Raw genomic sequence first — 17,000 nt, 5'->3', positions numbered from 1 at the left:
ATTGATGACATTATGGTAAAATAAAATCACAGCAGGTAGTATCAACTGAATCATTCTGCAGTGTTTATGGCAAGCTCAAAGGGAGGAGCAATTCATTAAGTCTCTAACTAAAACATTTATTTGATCAAAGACAGACAATAACAACTATGAAATTCTAATAAAGATCTAAAGTGTCCACTGGCATTCACAATGAAAGCAACATCAGACATCAACCACCTCTGTCAAGAAGTGAAACTATGGGGGCTGGAGAGATGGCTCAGTGGTTAACAGCACTGACTGGCTGCTCTTCTGGAGGACCCAGGTTCAATTCCCTAGCATCTACATGGCAGCTCACATCTGTCTGTAACTCCAATTCCAGGGCTTCTCTAACACCCTCACACAGACAAACATGCAGGAGAATACCAATTATCATAAAATAAAAATAAAGAAAATAATTTGAGACTATGAAGTCATAGAAGCATTCCCCCAAGCATGGCATGATACTGATCTTTCCTATGCTTACTCAGTGAAGTGGAATCACACACGTCAGAAGTCTCAGAACTAGACAGCTATAGAAAGAGTTCTGCTCTGAAACAACAGACAGTTCTACATAGGGGGGGTGAAAGGGTTACCAGCCACACCCAGAAATTGACCTTTTAGTGTTGTAAAAAGAGTCCTTAAGACACAGAGACTTTTACATGACCAAACCCCAGGCCAGTATAAAACTAAGAAGAATCAGCTCCATATTTCCCTAAGTGTGCCTGAATAATGTCATAAAAAATGGCTTGTGAGTACAAAAACAAAAAAACAAAAAACAAAAACAAAACCCTTGGAATAAAGGAAATTTAGGAGTTTGAAACACAACAAACTCCAGCAGGTACCTTGAGTGAGGACATTCAGTCTACTAAGAGTGACAGCAACCAGATTTGAACACCACTGGACACAGCTAAAGAATTAGAAGAATACAACAGATATGTCTAGAAAGAGAACAATCTAAACAAGATCAGATCATTCATCAGTGCCAATTTCTTACTCTTCAGGAAGAAAATACTCAGCTTTTCTACTCCCAACTCTGGAAAAAAAACAGAAGGAAGAAAGCAAGTAATAAGATGCTAATGGCTTAGCAGTCATCCTGGAAGCTACCAGTTTATATTATCCCAAATTCCCCCTAACTAAGCAACATAAACATCTAAATTCTATTCCCATCAACAAACTTGTAGATACAAGAAGGCAGTCCTTGTGAGCACAGGACTGCCCAGGCTTGGAGTCAAGTACAGTTTGTGCTGTGAGTTAGCAACACAACACTACCCTTCAACATCAGTCTTTGTAAGATTCAGCAGCACAGTTTGTCCCTTGAAACCTGCATCCACTCCAAACTTACACAAAAAAAAATTGAGTGGCACCTTTTCAGTTTTAATAATTAAATCAGTAAGACGGCCCTCTCTTTGGAGAGAATGCTTTTGGGAGAAACTTTTCAAAACAGATGAAACATACACAAGAGCCCATCATCCTCTTCCCCCGCTTTCCAGGCATCACTAACACAGTCAGCCCCGTTCTCTTGTCCACAGCGCTCAATTCCCACCTATTTTCTAACTTTCCCTGTGCTCACCACTATTCTACTTACTGTCTGACAATGGCAGAAAGACTGAGGCCTGTATGCTACTTTTAAAAATAAAATCTTTCCTTGACCTTGCTGCCCATGCCGCTCCCAACTACATTTCCCTATCATCACACAGACTCAAACACGATACTTCGTCCTTACTGTTTTTACCAGCCACATTCCCGAAGCCCTACAATTTAACTTCAGTAAAAATATCACTCCTTGAACACACATGTGAACTAGTTTTAGATTTGGAGACTTTGATACACAAAGGATGCAAAGTAGCACAGTAGTCTGGATACAAATACTGACCTCACAGCTTATTAGTAATGTCATCTCTCGGTATTTTGGAGACAAAGTCCTTACATTCCATACACACTCTCTGGCAAGGAAGGAAGAAATAGAAACGTGGGGCTGGAATGTCACTGTGTAGCCTAGGCTAACACTACTCAGTAGTCTATGCTGCCCTTGATTCTCCTGTCTCAACCTCCTGAATGTTAAGATTGCAGGCATATACCACCATATCCAATTATAAATATTCTTCTGTATCATTTTTATATATGTAAATAGAACAGGCAATTCAAAAACTAATTTTTGAAGAAGTTCACTAGGTACTAGGTTTTAAATTCAATTCTGAGCCCTATATAAATACAGACAGTCAGACAGACAAAAATACAATAAGTTTGATTTAAATTAATATTTAAGATATTAAATTTCTTATTAATTAAATATCTATTTTAAATACCAAAACATCCTAAGAATTAATGAAAGATTTTACATGTTTCAAATTCAAGCTGTCCTTGCTATGATAGTTTGAGAATTCTAAAAACAAAGTGAACTAGTCTCTGTGAGTTTGAGGCCAGCCTGGTCTATAGAACGGCCAAGGCTACACAGAGAAACCCTGTCTCAAAACAACAACAACAAGAAAGACAAGTGATTCTAAGTCAGTAGTTTCTCTAAGTCATGATGTAGCAGTTAGCAAGCACTGATCCGCTACTGACATGGCAGAGTGTGAGCTGAAGGAGGAACAAGACTGACGGATGGAAAAGTAAGCAGTGTTGGAGGAAAAATCAAATAGGAAGCACTAGTCACAAGGACAAAAGCAGTCCCGGTTTTGATTCACGTCTATAAAGCACAGAAGCACCCAGCCAAAGCAGGTCAGCAGCTAAGCCCAGCTTTCTTACCTTCGAAGACTCTCTTTCTTCTCTCCACGTGACAAGCAACTGTCTAAATGCTTATTGATGTGATTTTCTGAAATGCTGACCTCACAAACAGGACAAGACACTGCATTTTAAAAAGAGAGAAAGAAAGGGGAAAAATAAACAAGCTGGCACAGACAGAATTCTAGGTAATCTGCTCTTAGAAAAACCCACAAGGCATGGAAAGCAGGTAAAACTGGTTACTCGTGACTAGCTACTTTGTGGGGTGTCATATAATCAGAATCCTAGGCCTAGAGACTACAAGTAAGTTTGGAAGTTAGCTAATTAGAAAATGCTTTAGTTACAATTTTGCTACCAAGGTACCAGCAAACCATAATACTGAGCCTTTCCCAGGCCCTAGGACTATCCTATCCTAGAAGCAATCTCAACAACACTGTAATGAGGTTACAACTATAAGTAAAACTAAGGCTTAGCTGGTTTGGTGCAATCTGACTGAGCTTACTGACCGCCCTGCTCCCTGGCCAGGTTTGCATTATTAAAACTGCAGCTTCATGGAGTTGCAGTGAATGTGGAGGTACCAGAATCCACAATGGGTAAAAAGCAGTGGCCAAAGATGGGAGACTTGTGGTATCACAATCTCTAGGCTCCCTACTCTGATTTTTAATAGAACACGGAGAATTTTATCTATTTTATATGCTATGGTTCATTCTAAGATTTCATTTGGGGAGAAAAAAAGTTCTACAAGAGTTGAAAACATGTCCCAATGAAATTAAAAACACAACAGCAAAAACCACAGAAAGTGGTCCAGGTTGAGATGTGGTATGAGATACATGTAATCAAAAAAAACCCAAACACTACTATTGGCTTTCGCCTGTGGGCTGCAAGGGTTTGCTGAGTCTTCCCACCAGAATCCTGGCTCTGTCATCATGAGGCCACTCTGCACCACATGTTAACACAGGAGGAGTGCATGTTCGAGCAAACCTGTATTTATCATACAGGTGACACAGTGGTTTTCAGTCACTCTGTCAGTCTATGGGTTCACTGTACAAAGAGTGAGATAACAACTTGGCTTCGGAGACATTTTGGAGGGTTACCAAAGTACATGTCATATGCCAAAGGGCATTAAACTTCAGGCAGAACATCAAGGAAGTATTCAACCTGTGATATAAAATGAAGGCCTCTTCAAGAGTTAACTGGAACTGGAAGGTGAGAGGGCTCCAATTTAAAAACAGAAAGCTACCACGAGAAGCATTAACTACTAAACCATTTCACTTCTGCACGAATCATCCGGATTCTATTCTATGAAAAAGACAAAAACTTCTACCTCTAAGCACTGACTGCATCAATGTCTGAGACATGGTAAAGTAATCCTGGTCTATGCCTTCTTACTCCCCCTCAAAAGCTCTGCCTATTACGCTTATACCACAAGAATGAGACTTCCTTAAGTATGAAAAGGCATATATAAAAATGACTTCCTACCTTTATTTTCCAGTTTCATGGTGGATGTAGAGGGTGTCACAGGTCCATTAGCATCTGAGGGACCAAGTACCATCTTTCCCTCAAGACTTGTCTCTTTAATCTCAGCAGAGGTGCTTAGCTCCTTTTGAGGGCTATACTTCCTGTCATTTTCTTTCCCCCCTGTCTCTCTTATCAGGAACTTGTCCATCAGCCTGCTCCCCTGTTTGACAGGGTGTTTGGTGGCTTCAGCATTATGCACTTTAGCAACAACTTTCTTTGAGGTGGAAGACACAGGAGATATGGGTGGTGACTCTAAAGCAAACTGCAACAGGCGAGTCCTTGAATCACACAAAAAAGGGGGAAAAAGATTGAAAACTATGATGCCAAATTAGACATAATAAACTGGGATCTTCCGAATTAACACTTGTTTCTCTGAAACACAAAATTCATGCTGCAATCACAACCAAACTAAAAAGTTTCTTTTAAAACAACAAACAGAGCAATACATCAGAATTAAAAGGTATTTACTAGGACTTCAAGCATATTGGGTTCTAGTTTGCTGCTATGAGTCTTCCTCTACAATGGCTAAGTAAAATCTGAAGAAATACATGAAGCAACAGTATCACTACAGCACAATCAGCACACAAGTCTGATCCTTAGTAGAAGAGACACATAAGTGACCTGACATTGTCTCAAGATCTTCCTTCACTTGGAAGCGTTTTCATGGATTTGCATACTAACCTGACACATCTAAGCAGGAAAAGTGAACTCAATTCCGGACAGAGGTGATAAGCACTGGGAACACAGGATGCTTGGCATGTGGGAGTCACGAGAAAAAAATCCTCTCACCCATCTACAATTATCTCTGGGGCACACAAAGACAAAACCCCCCCACAGGGGTCTGGTAGGAAAAAGACATTGGTAAACAGATGCCAGAGACCAGTGCTGGAAAGATGTTTAGCTTAGCCCAGTCAAAGTGCAAAACAAATACCCTCATGAAGACACGGGGATAGAAGTGAGATGTCACAGAGGCTATACCTTAGGGAAAGGAACACTGTGCATTGTGTTTTCACACAAATGTGCATTCATGCATATGTGTGTCTACTTCTGTATGTGTAAATCTCATGTGTATGCATGCATATATGTATGTAAAACTAAAATAGAATATAATAATATATCGTTCCACCCTTAATGGAACAAAAGCAAGACGATGGTAATTTAGTTGCTTGTCAGAACAAAATACACTATCTTTCAAAGAAAGATTTTGCAGATTCTACAACATTTGGTCCGTAATGTTCACAAAGAAAAAAGAAAATAGCTACTAATCAAGCCATAAAATATTCAAAAGAAACAGATGAGAGGTTTATCTTTATTATGAAGTACTATTGAATTGTATCAAATGCAATTGCACATTCACTATGATTATATACATTTCTCTACTTTATTTTGCTAATATAGTTACATTAGTTTGATGGAGAACCTCCTTCGGCCAATGATCTTTGAGAGGCTGGACCAGGTCGGATGTAGCCTTGGGTACCAAAAAGCATGCATTCTCTCCCTGCTTGCCACACCTGAACAGGGATTCTGTCCCTGTTCCCCGCTGTGATCTGTGAGTTCCCCTTTAATAAAAAAGCCCTTATTATACCATATCCAGAGCTAGTCTGGGATTATTTTAGTCACATTTCCCCCAATCTGGCTCATTCCCCTTTATATGCTGCCTAAAATGGAAACGAGTCCATGCTTACCAGGAACCCACCACCACACCCCGCGTTAACCAGCTAGGTCATGTTTCTCATCCGCAGCCCACCTGACACTGCCTAGGATCCCGACTTTCCCCACAGCAGCCCACCGTTCTTTTTATCACATTGCGATCCACTCGGCATTACATCTGCCAACTGTACGGCTCGTAACTGACAGAAAGTCACCAAAACTCTCTCCATGTACAGAATTGCATTAATTGTCCTTAATTACTGCTCTTAATTTGTTAAGCGAAACATATTTGTCAGTATCTAAATAGGCAACAAGCACGAAACCAAAGTGAGATTGTTCATGGCTCTTCACGTCTCTCCTCCACATTGTTTCACCACATGGCTGCAACCACAACACCTGCTAGCCAATAAAGATTATTACACCTATTCACTGAAATTTCATAAAGGATAATAGAGTGAATACTTGTGAGCTATTATTTATAGACAATTTACATTGGTATAGATTCTTGTATATTGATACAAATTCAAACTATATTTGTTATATTGAATATGCTCCTATTTCTATTTACAATATTTGCACACCTATGCAAAGTTATTTTATCATATTGTATGCATGCATGTCTCTACCTCTGTTTAAGATACTTTGATACAATTTTAGAATATATTTATCATGTGGCATTATACAATTCTACCTCTGATCAAGAGAGTTATACACTGTTTACATTCTGAGGTCATTGTCCTCATTTGCTGCAGTTTTTTAAAGATGTTTAATACTCTAATATGAAGTCTTTAAGCTACATAGGTATTAAGTATTATAGATCAATAGTCATCCATGTTTGTAATACTTATAGTTAGACTAATCAGATTCTTTAGATACATAGACTGTATTCTGCATAGATAGGTAATCTTCAACCACTTCAAAGAACTGTAGAATATGGCATTTAAATAACCTAGGGATCTGTTGAAGTGAGACACGATTGCTCCTGGCAGCACTGATCTATTCCCGAGAGAATGTTGAGCATCAAAGACACTCCACTTGGAGCAAGTTTTCTTGGCAAAACTGACCTTTGGGCAAGAAATTGCCCATGCCTCAACCACTGACAAAATGCACAGTGTCTGGACAGGACAATCAGGATATGAGAAAAAAAAAAGGTTACAATACCTTTCCAAGACAGGGTAAGACGATTTTGAAAATATTCCTGCGTCTGAAAATGGTCTGCCAGTTACTCTGGGCCTTAGTCAAAGTTGGTTGCTCCAATATTGCAAATGAGAGTTTTGCTACCTTGTGATTGCCCAGGTAGCCAGTTGTCTCTGTCATCTACTTTACATTTTGGAAGGTGCTTGATTGCACTTCCTGCCTACTCAAGTAATATTAGCTCCCTTCTCAGGTCTTCGATGGGGTTGAAGACTAGAGATAGTCATAGTTACTTTCCTCTTATGGCTTAGCCAAGCCATTTCTAATACAAGACTTAGACTCCTTAAGATAAAATAATTATTGAAACATTTAGCATATGTTTCATGCTTAATATTATTTATGCTGGTTAATTCTAATTTTTATACTTGATATCTCTTCTTATTGTATATAGTTTTGTATTAGGTTTAAAACTCTCTTATTTAGACAAAAGGGGGTGATGATGGGGAACTTCCTTCAGCCAATGATCTTTGAGAGGCTGGACCAGGTTGGGAGTGGCATTGGGTACCAAAAAGCACATAGGTCTGGCCACACACACACACACACACACACACACACTGTCTCTCCTGCTTGCCACACCTGGATGTTAGATTCTGTTCCTGTTCCCCTGTGTGATCTGTGAGTTCCCCTTTAATAAAGAACTGCTTATTATACCATATTTGGAGCTAGCTTGGGATTATTTTACTTGCATTCCCCCTATCTGGCACGTTCTTCTTCATTAGTTGATTTTTCAATGTATCTTAAATTTTTATGCCTAGGTTTTACTGTTTTGCCAATGATCTGGGGATTGCTTATGAAAGACTACTGAAGTATAGGTTTCCTTCTTTTTTTTTTCCCCAAGACTGGGTTTCTCTGTGTAGCCCTGGCTGTCCTGGAACTCACTCTGTAGACCAGGCTGACCTCAAACTCACAGAGATCCACCTGCTTCTGCCTCCTGAGTGCTAAGATTCTAGAATTAAAAGCAAGTGCCACTACCACTTAGCTGGAGTATAGTTGTTTTCCTTTCCTGCCTGTCTGGGTGTATCAAGATTCTGCTTCTTTCTTTTCTCTTCTTTCAATACAGGGTCTCACTATGCAGTCCTGGCAGGCTTAGAACTCAACCAATCTGATAAAATGTTATTAAGAAAGGAAGGAAGGAAGGAAAGAAGGAAGGAAGGGAGGGAGGGAGGGAGGGAGGGAGGGAGGGAGGGAGGGAGGGAAGGAGGAAGGAAGGAAAACTCACAACCAGTCCCAATCATGAGTGATAACAAATGAGACATCTCCCCCAAGACTGACCAAGATACAAATGTCTACCATCACCAACTCTCTTAAAACTGCAGAAAATGTCCTGAGCCAAAAGCAAGAACAAAAACAGGAGCCAGGGATAAAGAGTATAAAAATTACAAAAGGAGAAAGAAAAATATTCATTTCCAGAGGAAGAGTTAGGTGCAAAGTAGGTGGGGAGGGCAGTCATTATACTATCTTGCCAACTTTCATACATATTTAAAAATCTTCCACAGTTTAAAAAAGTAGATTAAAAATAAAGAAAAGCTAAGCCAAGGGTGATAGAACATAGCTATAATCACAGCATTCAGGAGACTGAAGCAGAAGATTCTAACTCAAGCCCAATTTCTGATACATAGTGATGCTGTGTCTAACAAAAGTCAAGAAAAGGAGGGAGGGAGATTAGGTAGAAGGAGGGAGATTGGGGGAAAGAAGAGAAGAAGGGAGAGGAGGAAGTCAGAGGGAAAAGCAGGAAGATTAAAGAAACACCTAAGGACCTTCGTCTTAGGGAGGAAATAGAAATTTAAAAAACAAACAAACAAACACACAGAACCATCATCTCTCTTTTCTTCCAGTCTCTGGAAGGTTCTGAGAAGGCTCTCGTTTCATAATGACAAAGGGCAGGAAAGGGCAGGAGACAGTATTCAACCACAGAAGAGACACCACTGATCTTTTCAGCATACTAGTGATAAGTTTTTGCCTTTAATCCACAATTCAGATGAATTTAATTATAATTGGCTCTGATATTTCAAGGAACGCCAACAAAAACTATGGCTGACAGTAGCAACAAGGTCACAATAAACTATTCTTGGAGTTAAAATTAAAGTCTATTAACTTCTTCCAGTACCACCTACTCTTGCCAGAGAAGCAGAATAGAAAGCAAATCCTATACTCCATGAAAGTTACAAAATAAGTGGAAAAGCACAGGTTTATACAAAATATGTGAAAAGTGATAATACAATGAAACCAAAGGGCTAAGAAAACAGTTTTTTGTTTTTGTTTTTTGGTTTTTGTTGTTGTTGTTGTTGTTTTGGTAGAGAGATGCCCTAGCATGTGGAAGGCTCAGAGTGCCAGTCCACACAAGAAAAACTAAAACAAAATAAAATAAGATGTGGCCAAGCATAAGATGAAGTCAGTATTCTTTATAGCTGGTCAGAAAGCCTCATTAAGAAGGTAACTTATGAGAAAAGAGTTCTGAGAAAGTATGTCTTAGCCAGGCACCACCTGGGCAGACACTGGTTCACCTACAAAGAACAGCAAGCACAAAGTCTAGGGTAGATGCAATTAACATAGAGGAGAAACAAGAAGGCCTGCAACTGAATAAAAGGCAAACATGAAGTCTGAGAAGGAACAAGATGGCAAGGCAACCAGAGGACTAACTCAGAAAGGGCTAGTGAGATGGAGAACTCAATCATTTGGATGTTAAATTCCTGAAGGCCTGAGTGTTAAATGGCATTAGTTTGGGAATTGCTGTGGATCTTGGATCTAATTTAAAAGGTAGGTCACAATGGGATGTCTTTAGGCCACTGGAGCGTGTCCCAACACAGGACTCTGGGCACATTCCTTGTCCTCTGTTCCTCACTTGGAATGCAAGCACTTGTTCCAAAACGTCCTCATCAAAGTCATGTAAGCCCAGGCCTCCCAATCTTGGACTGAAAGTTCCAGAAGGACCAAAATCCTTATAAGGTACACAATTTGGGCACTTTATTAAGATAACACCACAAAACTGCCTAATACAAGGAACTGCCACTAAATGGCTTTACAAATGACCCAAATGTTTGTCTTAAAGAAATCACTTTAGTTAGTACCACCAGGAAGTATTTTAGGAGAGCCATAGAAAAAAAAAAAAAAAGAAAAGAAAGAAAGAAAAAGAAAACAAAAAGAAAGAAAGAAAGAAAGAAAGAAAGAAAGAAAGAAAGAAAGAAAAGAAAAGAAAAGAAAAGAAAAGAAAAGAAAAATACAATTAGGATGCACTGACTTGGACCAGATTTATAGTAAAGAAGACAGAGCCAGGGAGACTTATTAATGGATCAACAAATTAAGTAGTAATAAAAGAGAGTTCAGGAAGACACAAAAGTCTTTAGCTAGAGTAGTTAAAAGGGTATTTCCAGTGCAGGGCCAAGGAGACAGCAGGTAAAAGTGCTTGCCGTATAAGCTCCACAACCTTAGTTTTGGTGCCCAAAAGTCATGTACAAGCCAGATGTAACAGCACAAGCATCTGAAATCCCATGGTATCCCTGTGGAGAGATGGGAGGCAGAAACAAGACAAATCCCAGACACTCAGGAGCCAGCTAGGCTGCTTATGCAGTGACAAAGAGATCCCACCTCAAATAAAGTGGAAAAGCAAAGAATGATACTTGATGGCTGTTCTTTGACCTCCATGTTGCTGGTTTGGTTTTTCTTTAGCTGTTTGTCTGTTTTACTCTTTGGGGTACCCGCTGCCCAGGTCCCAGATAATCACAAAGAGACTTATTATTTCTTATGAATGCCCAGCCTTAGCTTGGGTTATATCTACCAGCTTTTCTTAAATTATCCCATCTATCTTTTGCCTCTGGGCTTTTACCTTTCTCTATTTCTGTATATCCTTCTTTCTTTCTTATTCCATGTCTGACTGTGTAGCTGGTCCGATATTCTCCTCTCCTAATTTTCTTGCTCCTCTCTTTTCTCTCTCTCCTATTTATTCTGTCTGCCCAGCAGTCCCACCTATTTCTCTCTCCTGCCTAGCTATTGGTCATTCAGCTCTTTATTAGACCAATGCAGTGTTTTAGGCAGGCAAGGTAACAGTTTCACAGAGTTAAGCAAATGCAACATAAAAGAATACAGCACATCTTTGCATCATTAAACAAATATTCCACAGCATAGACAAACATAACACATCTTCACCTAATATTCCACAACGTGGTGGCACATGCCTTTTCCCAGAACTAGGGAAGCAGAGACAGGAAGATCTTTGAGGTCAAGGTCAGCCTGGTCTACAGAGGAAGTTCCCAGAAAACCAGGGAGTTACACAGAGAAACACTGTCTTAGAAAAAGAAGAGGAGAGAAGGGAAAGAGAGAGGAGGGGAGGCGGAAGGGAGGGAGAGAAAAAGAGGGGAAAGAGAGAGAAAGAAAATGACTCATCCCGTAAGAGTTATTGGCCGCCTTGGGGATGGGTGGGACTAAAATGTGTATATTCTTACATTATCAAAAGAAAATTCCAAACTTGACCAACCCAAACAATTCATAATACGGACACTCTAGATGGAGACTGGACTCTAAAAAAAAATAAAAAATAAATAATACTTTACCACTTAGGGCCAAAAGGATGCTCTCCTTTCAAAACACAACAACAACAAATCTAACTAAACTTTTGTTCAAAAGAGTAAGTTAAGAATTTCTTCCCAACCCCTTGAGAAATATCCAATAGGAGCAGATGGCCCAGATGTCTGAGTTCTACATCCAGAACAGATTCAAGACTACTGCCTGAGATGATCAAGTCTCTCAAGATACTCCAGTCAGGACTTGATCATAATTCTAAATTTTCTTTAGGTCCCCATAAGATAGATTATCAGAGCCCCTAACCAGCAGGAAGTAGCATGGAAAACTACGCCCACATTCCTAAAAAATGTACTATGGATATTTTCCTTTGTTTAGAATGTTGGCTACAAGTTGTAATGGATAATGGTCAGGAGAAAAGCTAAACAAAGGATATCAGATTCATAGTTGTTGTTTTTAAAAATGGTGGGGAGTACTGTGGGGCAATGGTCTTTTATCCTGTCAATTGTATTATTTTTAATAAAATGCTGATTGGCCAGTAGTCAGGCAGGAAATATTAGCAGGGTGATGGCAACCAGGCAGGAAACAGAGACATGACAGTGAGAATCATGGGAAGAGGAAAGTTTTAGTCTGCAGTTGTGACCCAGATGCAGAGAAAGCAAGATTTGACTACCTCGGCCGAATAAGGTACCAAGACATGTAGCTAACACAGACAAGAATTATGGGCTGATATAAGTTATAAGGATTAATTAATAAAAAGCTTGAGTTACTGGGCCAATCAGTTTTAAAAAAAAAAGAATTTCTTCCCAGGTGGTGGTAGCACACACCTTTAATCCCAGTACTCAGGAGGCAGAGGCAGGTGGATCTCTGTGAGTTCAAGGCCAGCCTGGAGTACCAGGACAGGCTCCAAAGCTATCCAGAGAAATCTTGTCTTGAAAAACAAAAAACAAAACAAAAAAAATTTCTTCCCTAAACATAGGGTCCAAATGCTAGAATGAAGGTGAGTTACCACACCTGGTTAAGAACATTACTTTAAATTAAAATGAACCAAGAAAAAGTGTGCTGTTTAAAAATGAATGCCAAAGGTCAAAAGAAAGTATAAAAGATCCACATCATCCTGTATCTGAAACCTCTTAAATTATTTCCCACGTCTTATTATTCAATTTAGAATATTAAATTTTTAAAAATCAGAATGGCATATAAAATGGAAATGGCAGATGAGAAAGACAAGAAACAAAATCAAGAAGCAATATAAATACCTTACATTTTAGTCATAAGATTAAACTTTTCCCCTCATCAATCTTAGACCAGCATTAAACAAGTAATGCTCTCGATTAACTTCTATTTCATTCCTACTAATTTTGCAGAAAAGTACTACAGCACTGTACATGGTGAACATCCAAGAAACGTGCACCTCAAGGATGATGCTAGCAACGGTACTGCCAAGAAGGCAAGCACAAGAAAATGACAGAATCCTTTTGGGGGTCTTCAAATACACAGACACATAAAAATAGATCTTAAAAAGCAAAATAAAACAAAACAAAACAAGTTGAGGAGATGGCTCAGTTATTAAGTGACTTTGGTGGAAGCAAGAAGACCTGAGTTTAAGCCCCAGGACCCCCATAAAAAGCTGGGGTTGGCCATGCAGGAATAGGCAGACCCCTGAAACTTATTAGCTAGCCAGCCTACCAAATTTTTGAACTTCAAGTCAAAATGAGGGGAATGATCAAAGAAAGGCACCCAATACTGATCTCTAGCTTTCATACCCTCACACGCAGGCAAGTGTACCCACACACGTGTACTGATCCCAAGCTTCCATACCCTCATACACAGGCAAGTGTACCCACACACGTGTACTGATCTCTAGCTTTCATACCCTCACACGCAGGCAAGTGTACCCACATGAACAAGTATACATGTCACATCTATACATATTCCCCACCCCCAAAAAAAGTCCTAACAGACAAGAGACTTTACAGTAAGAAAGCAATGACTTCAATAAGAGAATCAGAGAACCACATAGTCTCTTAATCTAGAATAGTACACCACCCTTATGTGACCTCACTAAGAAAATAGCTAACCAGAGTTACTGAAATGAATGTCAGGAGAGTTCAGAGTGTCAAACGTAATCATCTTTAGGATACAAACCTATGAATAAATGTGCAATTCTAATAGCAGTCTGGTGACATTTTTAGAGGCAAGGTAAGATATTTCCAAGAATGTTCCAACAAGCCAAGAAGTCCTATACATGGACATGTGACTAATAACATGATTAAAACAATGCAAGATATGTTTGGTAAAACATGCCTTTTTATATCCCTTTGGGTGGCCATATTCGCAGTCACACATTCATGCATTTTAAAGTTAAAGAGCAAAGCTATGTATAAGAGTTTTACAGAGAAGCAGTTGCATTCACACACAGCATACCATATTACACATGCTAAGCAAATCTGATTAAGAATAGGTTAAAACAAACAAATAGAACCAAATACAGTTAGTATACACAACTGCATAGACACATATATTCTCTAGCCCTGTCCACTCAAACCCTAGGAACCCAGAAGCAATACAGCATCAACTATAAATAAAGAGTCAATTTATCCACACTTTAACTCTTAATTATTCAAAAGAGGAGATTTTCTATCAAATAGAAAACATCCTATGACTACATATTAGAACTCTCTGATGTGTGCAGTAGCTACTGCCACTTCCCTTCTCCTGCTCCAGCATGTAACCCTGCACTCCCTAACTGAATGGGGATGGAGAAGAGGCACACATAAAGAGCAAAGGCAGTTAGAGGTTAGTCACAAAACTGAATCATACCGTGCAAAATTCATGCTTTTTACCAGTTCATCTAAAAGACGATTATTTCTCAGGTCTGGTTCTGTTACTGCCTAGAAAAGAAAAACAGCAGATGGAAAAGGTCATAAACAATAATTAACTTGTCACAATTCTGTTTTTAAAACTGTCTGACCTGTCCTCCTGGGGCTCTCGGTCCCACTAGTCTTCTAGGAAAATCTCAAATTAAAGTAGGTTCATCTCATACTAACATGGAACTTTTAAGCTAGTGAATTAGGATCTGCTAACTGGAAGCCTGGTTACAGCTCAAAATCATGTTAAAACTACTTGCTATTTACTCTGAACTAAGACAAAAACCCAATATGAACAAGGATTTTTCTTCAAAATACCAAAACTAACTTTCCCCAAATTACTCAGCAACAGGAGAGGCTTTTAAGTAATAACACTGGAAGAGACACTAACTATTCAAAGGTTAAAAATAAGAATTCAAAACTACAGAAACACCATCCAGCACTGCAGCATGGACGTTGTCTGATACACACTGGTGCTAAGTCCAGCTGAACAAAGGCACAGCAGTGGCAAAGACCTCCGAGGTTGGAGGCAACTGCACTTTTTATGGCAGAAGGAAACAATTTAGACAAGTTCAGTGACATCCTGCTAAGGTGTACCAGCCAGAGCAGTCACACCTCCAGCTCCCCAGTGTCCTTTTCAAGAGAGCCCTGTCTCTTCTTTCTTTCCCCAGACACAGGTTTAATTTCCCGTTCCATCTCCTTCTCTGCCTGTTCTCACTGCAAGAACAGTCTCAGGGACAGACAAGTACTTGCTAATGTTTGTTTTGAAGGGCTGGTCTGGGAGGGCACTAAGAGACCAGGCTGAGCACAGTTGCCATCAATCTCCTACCTCCTCTACAAATACAAACATCAGTTCTTCACAAACAAAGAATCCCACCAGTAGTGTTCATCCAAAGTGAGAAATTATAAAAAGTTAGGAACCATAAAAACATAAATTATAGGAGTCAAATACATTTAGGTTGTCAAAACCCCTGATGAGAAGTGAAACAAAACCCAGGTCTCTTATGTATACTTCGGAAGTCTTTCCTGGAAACAGTCAAATGGTTTAACTCAGTCACTACATATAATCCTGTGCATTTTTGTGAACACAGAAAGCAAAAAAAAAAATTGTTCCAATTTACAAAGAAAACAAAAACTTACCACACAACAAGTTGGGCACTGAGTTTTATAGGACAAAAATTTTCTTATACAGAGAGAACAATCTGCAAAAAGACACAAAATGCAACATAGGAAGTTATGCTATTTAGTGACGCAGGAATCTGACTATTAACAAAATTCTGGCCTAAGACTAGAGTACTTCCATCATTATATCATTATAATTATAATTTTAAGTTTCTAGCACCTTCTTGCTCCACAAGTATTTACATCTGTAACTAAAAGCACTGTTAAGGAAACACATCTAGTACAATGAATTTCTAAGCTCTCACAACTCTGAGCACACACCACTCCCTCTTTGTTCCATTTATGAGCCACAGAACACACAGAAGCCTAGGTTTACTTTATACATGTGCCAGATACCTACACCCTAACTAACCCTGTGATGCCACCACCCTATGCTTAACAAGTACTTGGGTGGCAAGTGCCAAAACAACAGACAGGGCTAAGGTTTTTTACTTCAAAGAGCCAACAAAGTACAGGGCAACTACATTACAACTCAAGCAGGAAATAAGTATCTACCAAATTCTTCATAGCTGAGGCAGTGTAAGATGTATTCCCAAAGGAAACTACCTGCTGTAACAGATGATACCTCAATGGTGGCTCCTTTACACAAAGCCCAAGCTCTGAATTAAGGAGCCTTATTAAAAACAAATCAATTTAGTTGAAGAAGCAAAAACAGTATGATTTTAATGGTGCAAGTATTCAAAAATAAAGTATTGCTGGCTCCAACAACAGTCCCGGGGGGGGGGGGAACATATTATAGACAAGTTGAGAGTCTCTGGGCATTGCAAAGAAGCTGGAAGTTACCATTCAGTTGTGAACAACCTGAAAAACCAACAACTTTCCTCAAATTCATCAGAAATGCAAGGTCACAGGCTAAACTGCTACCCCTCCCCCTAAAAAACTAGACAGGAAGCACTACAGCACTACAGGGAGGAGAGGCCACAGGCAGAAAGCACCTCAGGAGCCAGAAAAAAAAAAAAAAAACCCTATACTGGAGCCAGCATCAAAGAGAACATCTGAATGAAGTGTGACGTGTGACTGACAGTTGCTGGAAAGATCTGAAAGCTGGTATCAGGAGTGGGATAATATTCTGAAAGGTTTGACCATACTGGGGTTTTTTGTTTGTTTGTTTTGGGGAGGAGGAATGTGGATGACTTTGAGACTTTAGACTAGGAAAGCAGTCGAAATAGGGCTTAGGGGGCCATCCTAGTAGGAGCTTGGAAGGCAACAGTGCTGAGAGCATGTGGGACGATGAAGGCCCAGCTCAAAAGGTTTTAGAGGGGAACAATATTAGCAACTGAAATAGAAAACATTCTTGTAATATTTTGGCAAAGAATGTGGCTACTTTTCACA

At 39.5% G+C, this 17,000-nt stretch overlaps 1 protein-coding gene across 5 annotated transcripts in view; it reads right to left on the bottom strand.

Moving 5' to 3' along the window:
• Positions 1 to 17,000, bottom strand: part of Rad18 (RAD18 E3 ubiquitin protein ligase) — an 85,800-nt gene that overhangs the window by 60,716 nt on the left and 8,084 nt on the right. For 3 of the 5 annotated variants that reach the window (XM_048438542.3, XM_048438544.3, XM_087904447.1), the window contains exons 3-7: positions 15,627 to 15,688; positions 14,440 to 14,510; positions 4,219 to 4,535; positions 2,764 to 2,863; positions 1,013 to 1,051 (exon numbers count right to left, since the gene is read on the bottom strand). In XM_048438542.3, coding sequence (XP_048294499.3) covers positions 1,013 to 1,051; positions 2,764 to 2,863; positions 4,219 to 4,535; positions 14,440 to 14,510; positions 15,627 to 15,688 — 589 coding nt within the window. The remainder of the gene's footprint in view (positions 1 to 1,012; positions 1,052 to 2,763; positions 2,864 to 4,218; positions 4,536 to 14,439; positions 14,511 to 15,626; positions 15,689 to 17,000) is intronic. The other 2 variants (XM_048438543.3, XM_048438546.3) reach the window with 1 other exon arrangement.

Source organism: Myodes glareolus, chromosome 3, assembly GCF_982192425.1.
Source record: "Myodes glareolus chromosome 3, mMyoGla1.1, whole genome shotgun sequence".
NCBI lineage: Eukaryota > Metazoa > Chordata > Mammalia > Rodentia > Cricetidae > Myodes > Myodes glareolus.
This window is presented reverse-complemented; position numbering and strand designations above follow the sequence as displayed.